This window comes from Protomyctophum parallelum, assembly GCF_964188405.1.
Source record: "Protomyctophum parallelum genome assembly, chromosome: 3".
NCBI classification, from domain to species: domain Eukaryota; kingdom Metazoa; phylum Chordata; class Actinopteri; order Myctophiformes; family Myctophidae; genus Protomyctophum; species Protomyctophum parallelum.
This window is the reverse complement of record NC_139698.1, coordinates 38,443,240-38,461,449: the sequence shown is the minus strand read 5'-3', so window position 1 is coordinate 38,461,449 and position 18,210 is coordinate 38,443,240. Positions and strand designations below refer to the sequence as shown.

Here is an 18,210-nt window from a genome sequence, read left to right as displayed (position 1 = left end):
TTGCTTTTGAAATGCACCTATTACTACCACTGCTACTCTACAAATACTAATATTACGGTACTTATCTACTTATCTAAACTTATTTCTTACAATTTTAAACTTTTTTAATTATTTCAAATAGCCAATCTAGAAGCTCACAACGTGTCGATGTAGATCGGCTAGTTGAAAAATGTTTTTCAAAATGGTAAAAAAATGGCAGTTAAGGGATAAGGCAAGATGTGCTTGCCTTACGTGCTAACGTGCTATTTTCATCCATGCTAAACCCCCCTTTTTTACAATTTTTAAAAACAAAATTTAAAATAGCCAGCCCCTACATCAAAACTTTCAAAATAGTAATAATAAAATTAAAAAAAAGCAAAGTAGTTTAGGGATAAGGGGTTTAGCATGGATGAAAATAGAGCCTACACATCTCCTTTCAAGAACAACTAAAACATCTTTTCATCGCCATCTTTCACTTCTGTGTCCTCGACTGGCTTATTAAATACAACTTCCATAAGACCCTGTGGGTACAGTAGATGCCCAAGATTGGATTATAGGTCCATTTCTGAGGTCCCAATGTGACAAAAGTAATACTACGTTTAAATGGTGCTAGATTCAAAACTAATTCAGCACTGGGCTGAAAGTTCTAGAGCAGCTGCCATAAGCACTTCATAAGTTTCCATCAAGGTTTGCGTCATACTTTGTTTCCAAACATGTTAGACAGCTGTGCAATATAAGAGTTGGGAAACTTTCATGAATAAAACCTTTGAGTTTCTTTGAATATGCATTCATTGTGTCTACAATATGTACATTGTACACTAACTACAGTATGACTTTAAAAAGGACTGAAATATGTATATGAAATGTTTATACATGGGCAAGTTGCAAAACACAGTCACATCACCTTTTGGTTACAATTACCACAGAAACAGATGGCTAAGATATCAATCAAAGACTGACACATATGATATCAATTAAAATATCGATATAAGATATAGATTGACACACAAGTTATAAATCCAAGACTGACATACTATATTAATCACAATATTGACATAGGATATAAATAAAGCAAAAGGCTGACATAACATAAGATATCTATCCAATACTTCTCTAAGTGGGAATAACTCGCTTGAAAGCATCTAATTTGTTAGAGCAAACAAATCAATAATAGATGTGTGTTTGAGATTGGGTGACACAGTAAGTGTACAGTTAGTGTTTGCGGTCATGTGTAAAAAGAATGTGTGTGTGTGTGTGTGTGTGTGTGTCTGAGGTCGGGAGCTTCATGCTCTGCCTGCCTCAGTAGATGGAGGAATTGTGACGGAGAGCAATTCTTGTGCAGTGACAGCCAGAGGTTGGATTGTGAAGCTACTTTACTGTTGAATATATATACCTGAGTTCATGAGCTTCCATAGTTGGTCGACCAGAGCTTCATTACAGAGAGATGAGTCTGTTGACTTAGTGGTGAAGGGTGGGTTCTTGGCCAGCATGCCCAATATTTTGTGTCTGGATGGATGCAAATAAGAAAGGATTTGCATTTGTTATTAATTAATTAATTCCAAAGTTGAAATAACATTTACTTTTTTACAGTATACTATTTGATAGTGGTATAGGTAGCGTTTCTGCTGACCTGACATAGTGAGCTGGGTCATTCTGGACCATGTTGAGAAGCCACTGCAGTTCTGCTGAACTCCTTTCAACTGGAGGAAAACCCCAAAACACACACATTAGCAGAGCAATGTCACATAGTAGTACAAATGAACAGAACCGTGTGTGTGTGTGTGTGTGTGTGTGTGTGTGTTTAGGATGAGATCTGTGAGAGAAGGGTTGGTGTTCCTTAAATCTTGCACCTCTTGTATAGTCCACCAATGCTTCCAGCGCAGCGACACGGACGTCCACAAAGTGTCCATACTCAGCATAGGACAAGAAAAGCGACGGGTCACTGGGAATGTGACCATTCTTCTGAAGCTCACGGACAGCCCTCAGACAACTATAAAGAGGAGGCACGGGGAGAGAGAACATCATATCTCTATATGTATGCATGTGTTTGAATGCTCCCCTAAGGCGGTCTCTAGAGAAAATGGCAAAGTGCTATTGCGTTCTCACGTATTATTCTTCGTTTACTTTAGACGGAGGCACAACAGTGATTGAAAACGCTGTAGTGTGCGTGCATGCCAGGGGACTAGGTGGTGACACACTGCCAGATAGACCAGTCACTCATGCATGGAACCACTTCCGTTCTACTTCCTAATCACATTCTTTTACATTCACAGATGCAGCGTGGTTCTACAGCTCTAAACCTATAGACGAATCCGCGGAGCGCTGCACTATAGCACCAGTTATGATTGCTGCTCGGCAGATTTGTCTATATAATAGCATACGCCACCGTGAGCCATGACATCACACGTTTTGCGGTTCTCCATATTGCATGCTTACATGGAGACAGGACGCAGAGTGTTATCAAAGACTTCCAACCTGGAAGGAAGGTGGTTTCACTGTGTTACGGTTTCAACCCCCGAAAATGCTCTTCCCATCTAAGCGGAAGGCACATCTGATATTGTATTTTGCCATTTTCTCAGACAATGTTGTCGTCTAAATCAGGGGTTTTCAACTGATTTTGACCCAGGGACCACCATCCTGACTAAGAGCAACCTGGGGACCACCACTATTGTGCGTGGCGGGTCCATCATAGACCTACACCAGACAATAGTGGTGGGGTTCATGCACCACAGGGAGCTGGAGAAAATAGCTATAATATCAATATAATATCTAATAGAATACAGTGATTTTGTTTGAATATGATGGAATATGATTAAGGATTACTGTCATTATGATAAGCTCACATTTCATATCACACACACACACCATACAGTAAGAACTCCTGTAAGTTATTAAAAGTTTAAAAGAAAATGCATGGCCAGGGACCACCTGCAATACCTCCGCGGACCACCAGTGGTCCACGGACCACCGGTTGAAAACCCCTGGTCTAAATGGTCATTTTCAGTTCTGACTATTGGCATATTATGCCTACTGCAGCTGCAGCCCAGTAACTTTGAAAATTAGGGAGGGATTGTTGGAAATATGCTTTCAGTTCAAAGCTGTAATAAATTGGAGGAGAGTACCAGTCATTGAGTTCTGTGTTGCGACATACTGTACGGTACAGGGTACCCATACCCAAATAAGCAATCAGTTAAATTTTACAATATCTGAGGATGAGCCAGCTGCAGTGGTCCCCCAAATAATCTTTACATTACACCTCAAACAAACACAAAGGACATCACCCCGCCTCAACTGTACCTGACAGTGATGGTGTTTCTGAAGCTGGGCAGTAGTTTCTCCATATTAAGGAATCTCGTAATCTCCTCAAGGATGAGTCTAACGTCAGCATTCAGATTGTCCACTGTCCGCACTTCGTTGTTGATACTGATGGCTGGAGTCAGAGAGTTGGTCAGCGCATCAATCAGATCAGCACGGTAGTAGTTGTCTGAAAACTGGAGAGGCAGAGAGAGAGAGAGAGAGAGAGAGAGAGAGGTTAGGGTCAAGATCAGCACTTTATAATTATGCCAATGTCACCATATCATTGGACTGGAAAGCGTGTGTGTGTGTGTGTGTGTGTGTGTGTGTGTACAGTAGCTTGTATAGTGCGTTTTACCTTGTTCTTCCGGTTGTCGTTGTATTTGATGAGGTCGAGGACAAAATTGAGAACATCTTTGGGGCACAGGTTCTGGACATCTCTTAACAACGCCATGGCAACTGGCATAGTCTAAAGGACACAAAGGAACATGAACATCATTAACTGGCATAGTCTAAAGGACACAAAGGAACATGGACATAATTAACTGGCATAGTCTAAAGGACACAAAGGAACATGAACATCATTAACTGGCATAGTCTAAAGGACACAAAGGAACATGGACATAATTAACTGGCATAGTCTAAAGGACACAAAGGAACATGAACATCATTAACTGGCATAGTCTAAAGGACACAAAGGAACATGAACATAATTAACTGATCCTCACAAGAGAAAATGGTGTGCGTGAGTGTTTATGACTGTGAATTTAGTCAATTTACCTTCTGCAGAAAATAGCTCTGGAAACTGATAAAGTTGTTCGTTTTGACAATGTTGGGACAACTTTTACAGCAGAACATTCTGGTAAACAGGGACTTCATGGCTGGTGGACCCTGCCACGTGCTAACCATGGCATTGGCTATCTGCAACACACACACACACACACACACACACACACACACACACACACACACACACAATAAATGTGTTATGATCTGTGTCCGTTTCATACCACAACAATTTCTCATCACAGCATTTTGCTCAGTAAGCTTGTTCTGTTCTGTTATTCCAAGTAGCCCTCAAAAATATAATTGCTAACCATTCTCAATGTGTGGCAAGCCGTGAGACTCTGACCGGGAGTAAAAGGTTAATGCACCGCATGTATATATGATAAGCACACAGAGTTGCCACAGGTAGGTATAAAGCTTTGTGGCTGCAGTGGTCTATGGGTTAAACAGGATATTGTGGAGATGTGTGCTAGTGTGGTAATATGGGGGCTCGGGGTCAATGACACAGGATGTTGCCATTCAGCAATGTAAACACAGAGGGTGAGGCTAGTAGTCCGTTAAGACTAGGTCTGTAAATGAGTGCGTGTGAGCATGTGTCTGCGCATGGTCATGCACGCAAGTACATTATGCTCGCCCGTGTGAAGACGTGTGTGTTTCGTGAGCATTCATTAGTGTGTGTTATTGTGTGTCTATTCATTGTGGGTTCATACCATATATCCTTATGTTTTCTTCCCTCAGGCCATTCCTGCCTCCTTTCTTCCAACACAACCCACCAATGGCATGCCAGCAAAAACGCAACCAATCAGAATGCAGTCCAGTCCAGCAGTGGTTTAAAGTTAATTATATATAGTATTTCATCTTGTGGTCAAACATTGTGTAATATGTGTGCATTTATGTGAATATGTACGAAGATGTGTGTGCATCCGTGCCAGGCCATTAAGACCAAGTCCACTGAGGTCTCAGTGGTCAAACACACACTAACTTAATGAAAGAACTGAACCGCTGCCATCTCGACCTCCGTTCAGTTTGTCATGTTGTGAAAATATTGGTTCAGGTGGAACTCGAAAGGGGGAAATCCAGCAGGATTAAGGTTAGAATATATACCAAATCCACAGAATAGGTTTTCCTGGAGTCAGAGAACACAATTATTCACTTGAGGGTTCTCTTATTTTTTTCCCTTTCTTTTTTTTAAAGTGTGGGCAAGGTTGGTGGGTGGCCTAGGTGGGTGGTAACTAATATGTTGATGTTGAAGTACTTCAACTGTACCAAATTATTCAGATTGTTTGAAAGGAACTGCATTTTGTTATAATTAATGAACTCATTTTACAAAAAGAACAGGAAAGGTTGGAGAGAAAGAGAGCTGTCATGTTCAATCCAGTTAAACGTGGCTCTGAAAGAGGCTAAGCGCCTATAATCTCGCAAACTGCTGATAGATCAGGGCAAAAGGTTCTTGGGCACACTATCAGGCCACTGTTGCGTTCTCATTTTTACCGGTGGCTTGAAAAGCACTAGTCTATGTATACCCATGAAAGGTTCGACATGCTAGTCGACATGCTAGTAGTCATACTGACGCATAGTTCTGATTGGCTGCCTTTCTACGCAACCCATAGAGGGGGAGATTCCCCGTTTTTACTACCACGTTTCGCACCAGTGAGGGGAGGGGCTAGCCCATACCGTGCCCTGCGCACACACAGTCAAGGGAGACAGCTGTGGAACGTGAAGCACAACTAAACAAACCTGCGCTTATTTATGACTGAAACAACACAAATCAAAGCAAAAACAGAAGCCCAACACGAGGATAAAGGAAACATTCAGTCCAAATGTCCAGTTTGCTAATTCACAACTACTACTACTACTACTACTACTACGGTGTTCAAACTTTGAATTTATCTAACTATTATAAACTTTCAGCCTACAGTAGCCTACAAATAAAATGTATGCAACGGCTATACAAAATTATACTAATTGGCCAATATAAGTAAAATAATATAAAGTATATATTTTTTATATTTTTCCAAGAAGAATATGGTCTAATCTAAATGATCTAATAGAATACATGGATGATCAAATGCAGGAGTTTTGACAGTTCAACTAACTGTAACGCCAGGGCTCCACTGGGCGCGTCGCGTCTCTGTCGTGTCCTGCTCGTGTCATGACAACGTCAACGTCACGTTAGAGGTGCTCCACCGCGGGCCTTTGAAAACTGCGCGTCAGCAACATTATTTTATGTTGCTGTCAACGCGTGCGTGCGTCAAAAAGTCACCGAACGCAGCACAACGCAACGCAACGCGGGCAGTGGAGCCACCCTCCATTGATTAAAAGGGAACATTCCCGACGCTGACGGAGACGCGACGCAGACGCGCCCAGTGGAGCCCTGGCGTAACGGGCAGGGGGGGGGGGGGGGGGGAGGAATGGAGGACAGACAGACCCGCACGCAGACAACACAGACAGAAAGAACATTGGGCAACACAGTTCTATTGTGTATACTACCACTTATGTCTGTGCAGCGGCACAAACCTTGGCTAACCTGTGAAGCCAATGGGTTGGGTTGACCAATCAAGTAAGACAATGGCTATAGAGGCTATGCGCGTGACATCATCATCATCATACCCGGCGATTATGCAGGAAAAAATACTTTCTGACCTTGACAGACAAGAAGAGCACTAGGGGCTATTAATGTTTTTAAGTCTCACCTTAAGACTCATCTTTTCTCCCTGGCTTTCAGTGGAGTCCATTTTAGGTTTTGCTTTATCTTAGCTCTTTCATGCTTATATTTGTGTCATCATTTCTGATTGTGTTTCTCGTTTACATTCTGTGTTCTCTTGCCTGTCTCTGTTTTGCCACTGATCTATACAGCACTTTGGTCAACCTTGGTTGTTTTAAAACGTGCTTTATAAATAAAGTTTGATTTGATTTGATTTGATTTGAATATATCCAAACAGAGTCCTATCAAGTCCTATTGCATTAAATAACGTTAAACTGCAGGCAGCCAGACATACGCATACAGACACATTCATGGACTTTCGTTCCCGGACCTTTGCAAGACAGAAGCAGGCTTGCATGCGGACTTTGTAGAAGCACTGTTCATGTTCCAGAATGTCAGTCAGAGCCAGTCTGGATGCAGGAGTAGGGAACTTCTCCAGTGCTGCAATAGCCTCCTCCTGGGGAATCAGATATGGCATAAGTTGTTGTCATACGATCAGGTGTTGCAGCAACCTTCTGGCAGTATGACATTGGCCGTGTCAGGTTTAGCCATTAGTTACGAGTGTAGAAAACTCTTCTATTCCCCAAATGTACAAAAAAACAGGGCAAAATGCAACTATTGTCTCGGAACAAGTGGGATTCCTGTGAGTCTACAAAATAATCCAGCGTATAATAGTAATGTGTTCTAATTGAATGGTGTGAAGTGAACTTAGTGAAGAGAACTCAGATATTGCCATTAACTAGCCCACCTGTGCAACCACGTCCCTCTCAAAGCGGAGCTGGTACTGCCACATGAAGTCGGCCTGTTCAAACTCCACCTTCCTCAGAATGGACATGTCTGGGTCTATACGAATCCACAGGAGGGGGGAGTCTGCACTGCTCAGGAAAGAGAGAAAAACAAGGCAATGACCTCATGGGTCATCGTTTTTTAGGCATTTTTGCTTCAACAGCATAGGGTGAGGAGGGGGTAGTTGGCGATCTGGGAGCTACACATTGCACCCAATGGTTAGGATGGGTTAAATGCAGGGAACAGAATCTTTTGATGAAACTTCACCTTTGCAGAGAGAGGGAGTGAAGAAGAGACAGATATATTTTGAAAGAATCAAAAATAATTTGAAAACACTGAAAGGTCTGGATTAGGACATCATTGTACTTCAATAAAACAAAATTGACAAATGTACGGATTGGCCCAATTCTCACACTTCCAATCTTCACATCTTTTGTATGGCTCCAGTAGTGCTGTATACAGTTCAGCGTGGGTGTGTACAGTGTGCACTTGTTTTTTCAAGCCAATTAAATTGTTTCCTGCCATCACAGAACTTAAAACGATGCCTCTGCCGGTGCCAGATGAGACCGACAGTCAGAACATTCTTCACGAGTAGGCAGAATTAACAGGATTTACACAGGCAACGTCACAAGGCAAATAGAAATGACATCATCAATGGATGTAGCTCTAGCCTGTCACTCCAACTCACAGTCACAACCAACAGTCAGGTTTCCATTTCCAAACGCCCTTCTTATAGTCTGTCAACTGCTGGCTATGTGATAATTAAGCAATATTACACGAGAGGGTGTGGTTTAACGTGATTATTGCCACGACAGTGATGCGGTCAGGAACGAGACATAGTCGAGTTCCGCAAGCCTCACTGAAGTGGCAATAATCACGTTAAACCACACCCTCGAGTGTAATATTGCTTAATTATACAACGGTTACCCTTAAAACTAAGAAAATCGCTGAAAAAACATATCCTGCTACCCTAATAGACAGGGGGTACATAAGCACATGGCCGTTTCTCTGCCTTTATCCGTACTCTTTCTCCGACCGAACCACACTTTTACCACACATCTCTCTATGCAAAATAAAATCTGCACACTCCCAGAATACATATAGGCTAATTGCATTCACAAACAAATTCTTATTTACTTTACAAATATTACTTTTGTGAAACACGCTGTTGTTGCGCAAGCTACAGCCTACGTCAAAATCGTCATGTTGGGGCCAGACTGGCCAGTCCTTCACAGTGACACGCGTTACATGAACCACGTGACCGGGATGGTTTCTTACCCCTCAATGTCGTGAACGCGCCCTTCTAAGGCAGCCTGTCGCCTACTCTACACTGCTCCATAGCAGCACTAGCAGTACAGAGCCCAGCCATCCGAACGAAACCGTTGTGCAAACGAAACCGAAACAGATGCTTCTGACAACATTTGCCTGTGCGTGCTTAATACTTGTACTTCTGAACACATTTGCCTGTGCGTGCTTCTTGCGTGCGCATTTCCCAACTCTCAGTGATTTATCCACACATCGCCCTGTGTGTGTGTGTGTGTGTGTGTGTGTGTGTGTGTGTGTGTGTGTGTGTGTGTGTGTGTGTCGCGTCGAATCCAACTATGTTAATTTAAGAACTCTGGACATATTAGGTCATTGTTTATTAACTGTGCACACGTGTAGCCTATTGTATGTCAGACTGTATGTCTGTCACCCCACAGTCACAATCCTTTAGTAATTAGGCTGTGGAAATATTCACACTACTTTTACAATGCGTTGTCAACACGTGCTGAGTTGACAAAGATTGACAGATTTCGGAGAAGACCGATAGTTTATCCTTTAGTAATTAGGCTGTGGAAATATTCACACTACTTTTGAATTTGCAGGCCCGGCGCCACGGGGGGTAAAGGGGGTATATAGTTACAGACAAAACAATGGTACATTTCCAGCCATTCAATTAAATTCCATTACTTGAAAGGAAGGAAGTAAGGATGCATCTTAATACAGGATGCAGCAGCATCTTAATGATCTCCCATCTAGAACTGGAAAAACAACATTCCTCACCTATAGGCCATCCTTGGGGTGGGGAGGGGTGCTAATGTCATTGTTGCAGTGGTCAGGGTGCTAAAGTGGGCAGCTTAGCTACTGTAACTAGCCTATTTATTTGTTTGTAAAAATGTCAATAAAAAAAATATATTTTTATATTTAGCAATTTTGGAATCCATGTAATAATAACAATCACAATACTAATAATAATAATCATAATAATAACAATAAGCTTCTTTGTAAACTCACTCATTTACAAACAAGCTCACATCAGAACAATAATCCATGTAATAATAACAACAATAATAATAATAACAACACTAATAACAGTACAGTACAGTACAGTACAGTACAGAGGACAACAATACAGTACAGTGCAATACTAAGGAGTGCAGTACAATACTAAGGAGTGCAGTACAGTACAAGGGGGTACAGTACAGCCCTCCCGCTATTGCCTTCTTCCCATTTGCCATGCATCGAGGATGCAATAGTTTCTTTAAAGGTATATTCAGTGATTTCACCTAATTCAAATATCACTTATTTTTTTGTTTTGTTGTGATAATCCTCCCTACTATAGAGTGTGCTGGCCATATAAGGAGTTCATCCCTGTCCCCAGTTAACCCCTGGGGGTCAAAAAACCTTAGGTTTCGTTTTTGACTCTCTATCCTGATTGGACGAAAGGCTGGGTCCCACAGCCAAAAACGAAACCTAAGGTTTTTTGAGTGAAATCACTGAATATACCTTTAATGACAGATGTAGTCACTACGACCACAAATGTCCCAAGAAACTAGCTAGCCTAGCCACCGACTTTGCTGCGCTCTGGGAAAACAGAGCAGCTGAATTCTTTGTTTTGATTAGGTGGTGCTCGTTTGAACCACGGTTAGAAGGCTGTTTCAACCAATCAGATTGCTTCCTCAAAACGACCTGTTATATTGAATATTGACCACTTATTTGAAACCAAAATATTTGAAATTACAGATCTATAAGCTCACAACATATTGCATCTTCTACTTTAGGGAAAATGATTACTGTGCCTAAAACAGGGATTCGTTTTAAAGTGGTTAATGCACTGCACCATGATGCTAATTCAAAGTGAATGCAATCCCCACATTTTTGGCACAGTTTGGGGATCAACTGTGCACCTACTGTGGTAGGAAATATAGTATGGATAGTTGGATACCAGCTGTTTGCTAACTGAACCTAAACTGTACAGCAGACTGGAAAAGCAGATAGGTGGCAGTGATGATCCAGAGAGCAGCCATGACCACTGGCGCCCTATCGTTAGCCGATGGTACAGTATCGTTGAGTTGGACACCACTAAGTAGGAAGGTACACAGTCGAGAGCGGAAAAACCTGTCTTTCTCTGTGGTCCGCAGGTTAGAAGTCTGAATACATTCAGTAATGAAATGGCACACCAACGCTCTTATTCACGAAGCCATAGATGAATGTAGTGTACTAAGTCAGTTGGTACATTAATATGCAGTTTATTTGGTCAGCAGGTTGAATTAGTCACTGGCAATTTCATGAGCATGTGACCTTGGCCAATGTTCTTAGTGGGAAATTGGGAATGCCCTCCCTAAAACACACAAAACACTGTATAGAAAGACTAAATGGAGATGTACAGGCCAAAGTTGGGTATAAATTACATTTTTGTCTTGCATTTCCACGTTTGGTATTACACTAATCCATCTGCTTGGTATGCACTATGCACCGGTTGCCCACCCCACCTTCTTTTTGGCCAATCAGTGTGGAAAGTTAATGTAATCTGTCCAAAGCTTTAGAGCTATCACGCATGCAAACATAAACACAACAAAATACATAGAAGACAGAGAGAGAGAGTCAGCTGAAAAGACTTGAGAAGCACAGATACCTGTACTTGTGGTGGTATTAAAAAGAGAGGGAAGAGAATGTAGGGAAAATAAAATAAGTCTTACTCCATCGCTGAGAGGTCCATGTCGACCTCCTCTCCATTCATCAGAGGGATCTTCTTCTTCTTGTTGCTAGGAAACAGAAAACCAACAGAACATGTTGATCTACACAGTAAAACCAACAGAACATGTTGATCTACACAGTAAAACCAACAGAACATGTTGATCTACACAGTAACATCGTGAGGATTCATTTAACTCAGAGGGGTGAATTGACAAAGAATGGATTGACACCACAAATTGTGCATCACTTGCAAATGCAATCTGCCACATCTCAAGGTCCGACTCGCAAAATATGTTGTGCTAATGATATCACAGACCAAAACTTTTTGCACATGAGAGCAATTTGCTCTTGTTTTATGTATGATTGCAATTATCCATGTGGGAAATTATAAATAGTAGCTTTTCGCATTTGGTGTGCATTAGCACACCATTTGTGTACTAATGCTTTTTGCACCTTTGACCTAGAGGCAGAGGCTTCATGTAGTTCTTCCAAAAGCCTGAAAATGGACACCAGTGTAGCAATAAAAAATAAAAACTATTTTATAAGAGCCAATGGAATACTTATTACTAAACCATCAGCAATTTGAAGCGCTTTTGTGAGAAAATGAAGTACACTGGTTGGTTATTTATGAACGACATTTTTGTTACAGATGATGCTTTTGCCCACTTGAGCACCTTCATTAAATTTAGTTTAGTTTATTTGCAAATGTGTACATTAAAAATACAAACAAAGGAAATTTCAAATGGGATGAAATACATAATACAAAAATCAGAAAAAAGAATGTGCCGGAAGGGCCAGAAAAACCCAGAGGGGCTTATTAAAATTACATGCCACCATTTACCATTTATTGGTGAATGGGAGCATGTTGGATTCATAAGTGTGTGTGTCACCCAGCACTTTCAGGGCTTAGTTCTAGTGGCAACCTTTACTGAGAAAATCCAGCAAAATTATTAATTTAGATTTTCAGATTTTAGAGATATAGATAACGCAACACGTTTCCTGTGGTCTTTACCGTCTGCTCTTGGAATGACAGGGGATGTCATGTTTGAGGCTATTCTCCTCTATCTGGAGTGTGTGGTTGAATGATCCATCCAACTCCTGCACCGTGACCTTTATAGGACCCTAGATGGAAAAGATATACAGTGCATGACTATTATGTTATATTTGTAGATCATCGATAAACCAAATGTTTATTTGTTCATCCTTTTGACCAAGCTTTGGCTGCGTCTGCCGTCAGCAGACTGTAAATTGTTAAGAATGATTTGCTTTTGTAATGCTATTAACACAAAGACACCCTACAAACATAAATATATCCTGTATGTGAAAGGCCACAGTACGGGAATTCTTACCACATATTTCTGAGTTCCTGATGAGGTGTAGTCCTGTCGGATCTCCAGCTCTAGAACATTCCTCTTCCTGTTGAAGGCAAAACTGCCAAAAAACTTCACCACAGAACTCTGATCTCTGGTTAGGCATTAAGGCAGCGTGTCTGTCAGTAAGACTGTTATTATTTGAGGTTGATCATTTCAGCTATTTAACTGGAGAATCTAAGTGCTAAAAGTGACATTTTAAGACAACTTCACAAGGTTGCAGGTTGCATTAATTGTGTCAATAAATTGCTATAGGGAAACTAAGAGACAAATGCAGAAATGCCGTGTTGTTATGGTAGTGCCATTACCTATAACCTCACCATTATAAACCGTGACAAGACATTATTTTGAGTTATACTATTCATCTGTGGAACCGAGTCAAACTAAATGCAATGCCTCAACTCCTACAATTCCAAGTGCTTGTCAGGGTGGGGGGTCCCCCCATGTTCAAATATGAATATGTTGAGTGGTCACGGTAAGAAACCGATGAGTACTTTACAGTAGTTCCACATCCACTACCTTAGTTGCATCCATTCTAATATATTTCTTGCACAACCACTTATCTTACAGTCTCAACATTATGAATAGATAGGATACACCCATTGTTTGATGAGGGGGGCGATATCTTTGCCAGAGACATTGGAGATGGATTTGAGGAAGCCATGAGTAGAGACAAGCATCTGGCTCCACATGTGACTCTGGTACTTCTGAGAGGAGGCTGTACTGGCCAGGCTGAGCAGTTTGTTGAACACCTGGAAGAGCACAGCACAAAAGAACATACGTGAATGCTTAGAATTTGGTTTGAATTTAAAGGATCATACTGCTATACAGCTGGTGAAGGATTGGATTCCAGTAATCCAAGGAGTGGAATGGTATTTGAGTTATATAATGCTGCTGCTATATGCATATACTGTTCATATTTTATGAGATTAAATCAGATGGGTTAAATATAAAGATGCTGGTTGAACTTGTTTGTCTGATGTGTGGGGTAAGGGTGTGTAGTTGTTTCACAGTTTGTTTCGTCTTCCTTTCTTGTTTTGTTGTTGAGCTTGTTATGTTGTTTGTGTTTTCTTCTTTTCTTCCTTTTTTATATCTCCTGTTGTGGTATGTAGGTTACAACAGAACATTTAGACGCGCATATGGGAGAAACTTAGAAGGTAGAGAATCCTGGCTCTTAACCTGTAACATGAACTCCATGCTGATGCGGTTCTCTATCAGTCTCATCACGAGGTGGGCCTTGCACTGGAACATCTTGTAATACTCCCAGGATAATGTGTGGGGGTGTTTGATAGAGAAGTGGAGGTGAGGTGTTGGACTGTGGAGGCAAAAACAAATATATTGTTGGTTTTGGGTAGAAATGCTAAAGGACCAAATGTATGACATAATGATTCTTCTGATGATTTATTAAAAAAGATTGCAGGCCATGCTGCTGAATTGATGTGGATAACTACAACTTTTGCCTAGATATAGTTTTCCATACAACAAGGAAAATTACCAAAAAGAAAGCCCTGTCCCATGGTGATTCCAGCACATGAAACTGAACATTGAAAGCATATTAAATGCATTTTCCAACTACGCTATAACCTTGGGGAATCAACATTATCTCTTTTTTCATTCATACTACTGTACAACTAAAAAAATAATATTAATAAAAGGTTAACGATCCAAACATAACATCTCAGCACTCACTCACATTTCTACATCTCCTTCCTTCCCCTCATCAGTACTAAGTGTATGAGCAATGAGCCAAGCTGTTGACAACATAGCTATGGACGTAGTTCAGCTGTGGACAGGCAGAAAACAGAGCTTGGTGCTTGTATAACTACTGAATCTTTCTCTGTGTGTGGGCTTGCCTCTTTCTAAAGGTTTTTCTGTCAACCCCCCAGCAATCTCTTTCCTCTGTGAACACATGCAAACCTCATCAACTCTCAAATGGCTTTGATCTCGACTGCCACTCTGCATTCTCACCATTACCGGTAGTTATTATTGTACTTTCTGAAGTTATTATTATTTGAGAAACATACAGCCTCTAAGTATTGGCATTATCAAAACTTTGTTGAGAGGCTCTCCAGCAAGGACATGATTTATAACAAATACTATTTAGGTCTTTGGTATGAATATACTATTCATACCAAAGACTTAAAATACAGGCATATAGCTTCTCATGGAATAATATCCCACGAGAAGTTATATGCCTGTATTTTAAAGTCTTTAGTGGTGCGGTTAGCTGGCAAGGATGCACAGTTTATTGTCAAATGTATTTTTAACAAGAGCAAAAAAAACAATTTGACCTTATACAGTCTGTAGGCTCCATCATTTGGACAATGTTTCTGAAGATCATGAAAACGTATAACTGTATTAATAAATCATTAGTTAGGGGATTTTAAGGCATATTTGCCAAGTCCGTAAATACAGCCCACTGACTTACCATCGGTTTGGTTATGATTCATATTCTTTTGGCTGAAAACCCAGATGGATTAGTACTTACTGTACTTGTCCTGGCTATTACCCCTCTCTAAAACCTGGTTACTGGCTTCAGATCAATGTATGGTCTTACTTGTCCTTCTCTTTGCCTCCGCTGAAGGTTGGATGCAAGAGAACTCCTCCCATCTTCAGTTCATATTCCACGATCTTATCCAACTCCTAGGGAACATCAGGAGATATTTAGTTTTTTACGGTGTGGCCAAAGCCCATGCCAACTATAACAGGGTTTTTCTTCACGTCTGTCCCTTCAAAAGTCAGCTAAACACAGCTCATGGCTCATGACCTCATGTATGAGGTCATGAAAACAGAATCATCTCGGGCTGGGCCATAAGCGACCAGAGAACAGTCTGCACAACAAGGAAATGCCAAAGTGAAATACTTGGAGACTGAAGAGTGTGAAAGTTGTATCATAGTTGAGGACTTTCGTACTTACAGTACAGCTGAAGTATAATTTATGAAGATTACCATTTGTTATTTAGATTTGTAAGTATGCTGTACATAGTTAATTAGAATCACTCTGGACCAGTGCCATGTTAAAAACGACATCCAAGTTCTTGAAGTAATTCTGGCCTCGCTGGTACATAATGTCCTGCTGTCAACTGCATCATGCTGCACAATTGTAAACCTCTAGTACCTCTTTGATCCAGTGCCTGTACTCATTGACTCCAAAGGTCTTCTTCAGGTACAGGCCAAAGATGTAGCCTGAGATACCCTTCAGCACCCACTCATCAGCCCTGTAGGATATATGCATAAAACAACATATTACACTGCAGCTAAATCGGTCAGTAAATCAGAGATTTAAGGTCAAATTTCAATTTGACCATCAGTTAAGTGCAATTTATTTTTAGGGGGCACGGTCGGGAGCGCTGTCGCCTTGTAGATCTGCTATTTTCAGCATGCAACAAAGTGTAAAATGACTTATACTGGATCTCTTGTCCACTAGTCCCCTTCCTAGCATTTTAGTCTAGTATTTAGCTGTTGACGAAATTGTCAATACATTTAGTCTTAGTTTTAGTCAGCATAGCTTAATTTTCATTTAGTTTGTCAGTTAAAAAAGGTAGTCGCCGGATATTTTTCGCCTTAGTTTTAATCGACAAAAACAACACTGCTTCCCCCTGGTCAGCCGGGGCATCTGATGGAGGGGAAAGGAACTGGTTGGAATAACGTGTTCTCTCCACACGCTACGTCCTACTGGGGAAACTCCATCAGATGATAAGAAGCGGCCTGCTCACAACTCATGCAAGTATGAGCTCAGTTCGGGGCTCTCCGTCTCCCCAGGTTGGCAGAGGGAGAGTAGTGCCCAGGATTACAGATTAAGGCAATTTGCAACAGGTAAAAATGAAGGCAGTTAGCCACTACACGTAAGTGAATTCTAACTTTTGCAAATTCATTAGCCATGCACCTTATTAAAGGCTTTTTACTTTCCTATACAAGAGTGCCTTGGTCTCGTCTTTTTTGCATCAATGTTTTCAGTACTTTATGTATTAACTTTACAATGCATAAAAAAAATACATATACAATATATTTCCTGTGACCGCTCCCAATGACAGCGCTGTGTTATCTCATGAAGATCGGCTAATTTAGGCGTTTGTGAGGACGCACGCATGGGCTTGTGTTATTACGCATCGAAAATTGCTATTATGAGGGTCGGCTTGGCTCTCTTGGCCCTCGGCGTGTTGCCCTACTCGCAGTGCGTATTGCGTGTATACATAGCGACGGCGCTGTGCGACAGGGTGTCAGGGCAGACAAATATTAACAGTGAAAGATTATATCAAAAATAACTTTGGTTTAACACCTCATTCCTGCAATGAGTAATTTACTTTGGCTCCATGCTTCCTTATGGGTTTTTGATTACATTTACTTTTTATGTGGTTTTGTGAACATTTATAACTAACTAACAGCATGATTTATTGGTTCATAAAACCATTCATGAACATCATGAATAACCATTCAACCTTGGTGGTTTCTCATTTTCACGTTGAGTTGAACCCAGGCTGGCTTTAGTAGCCGAGATGATTTCATTTCTTGCATCCGTTATTAAAAAGAAATCTGACTACCGGTACTCTATTACTGAATTATATTTTGCACGCACACTCCCTGGATGCCAACATGAACCTCTGCCCCAAATTATCCAGAACGGCCTGTTATTGCGCCACCAAGAGGCCGACTTTTGAAGAAAAAAAAGTATATTACTCCTCCAGATTCTGTACAAAAATCCTGCAAATCTATACACGCTATATCTCTATAGTCATGTGTTCAAGACGGATCTGTCCGATATTTCATATTCCATGAAATCATCCAATTTGCCATCCAAGGCGTAAGAAGAAATGGCACCCTTTTCACATTGGCCTATTATAGCGCCACCAGCAGGCCACAACCTGACCTGCCCTGGTGGAGACCTGTGCCCCGAGGGGCACTTTACCTAGTTTTATGGCTGTTTTGGTCACAGCTCACGTATGACTCAAAGAGTTTCCTACCGGAGTCTCCACCAGTCATCAAATTATTGACTCAGGAATGCGACAAAAAACAAAAGGTTTCATCATAGGCATAGCCACAAATAAATAATTTGTTTATTGGCCAATACCACAACATTTTCACTAACAAATATGGATAAATTAAAGTGCCCACGTTTTCTTCATGTACCGGCAATTCCCTTAAAGTGATAGTCCACCCCCTTTAAGGTTTTCAACAAGCTGCTAGAGCTGGCTGATTTCCTCATAAGCTCCTGTCTTCAATTACAGACCGCAGCTACAATTAAACCACACTGATTAATCGGTAGCAGGCTATGCCACGCTAATCAAAGAGAGGGCTGTCCTGGGGAGTGGGGACTGTTCCTACACAATGCCAGCT

At 41.1% G+C, this 18,210-nt stretch overlaps 2 protein-coding genes across 2 annotated transcripts in view; one reads left to right on the top strand and one right to left on the bottom strand.

Moving 5' to 3' along the window:
• Nucleotides 1-18,210, top strand: part of col14a1a (collagen, type XIV, alpha 1a) — a 594,115-nt gene that overhangs the window by 313,548 nt on the left and 262,357 nt on the right. The gene's annotated exons all lie outside the window — the stretch shown is intronic.
• taf2 (TAF2 RNA polymerase II, TATA box binding protein (TBP)-associated factor) overlaps nt 1-18,210 on the bottom strand; it is a 34,204-nt gene that overhangs the window by 8,679 nt on the left and 7,315 nt on the right. The window contains exons 9-23 of the mRNA XM_083761372.1: nt 15,995-16,094; nt 15,434-15,519; nt 14,056-14,191; nt 13,474-13,628; nt 12,856-12,970; nt 12,519-12,628; nt 11,509-11,574; nt 7,512-7,638; nt 7,095-7,220; nt 4,054-4,194; nt 3,632-3,742; nt 3,277-3,470; nt 1,830-1,969; nt 1,610-1,679; nt 1,373-1,485 (exon numbers count right to left, since the gene is read on the bottom strand). Of these exons, the coding sequence (XP_083617498.1) occupies nt 1,373-1,485; nt 1,610-1,679; nt 1,830-1,969; nt 3,277-3,470; nt 3,632-3,742; nt 4,054-4,194; nt 7,095-7,220; nt 7,512-7,638; nt 11,509-11,574; nt 12,519-12,628; nt 12,856-12,970; nt 13,474-13,628; nt 14,056-14,191; nt 15,434-15,519; nt 15,995-16,094 (1,790 nt within the window). The remainder of the gene's footprint in view (nt 1-1,372; nt 1,486-1,609; nt 1,680-1,829; nt 1,970-3,276; nt 3,471-3,631; nt 3,743-4,053; nt 4,195-7,094; nt 7,221-7,511; nt 7,639-11,508; nt 11,575-12,518; nt 12,629-12,855; nt 12,971-13,473; nt 13,629-14,055; nt 14,192-15,433; nt 15,520-15,994; nt 16,095-18,210) is intronic.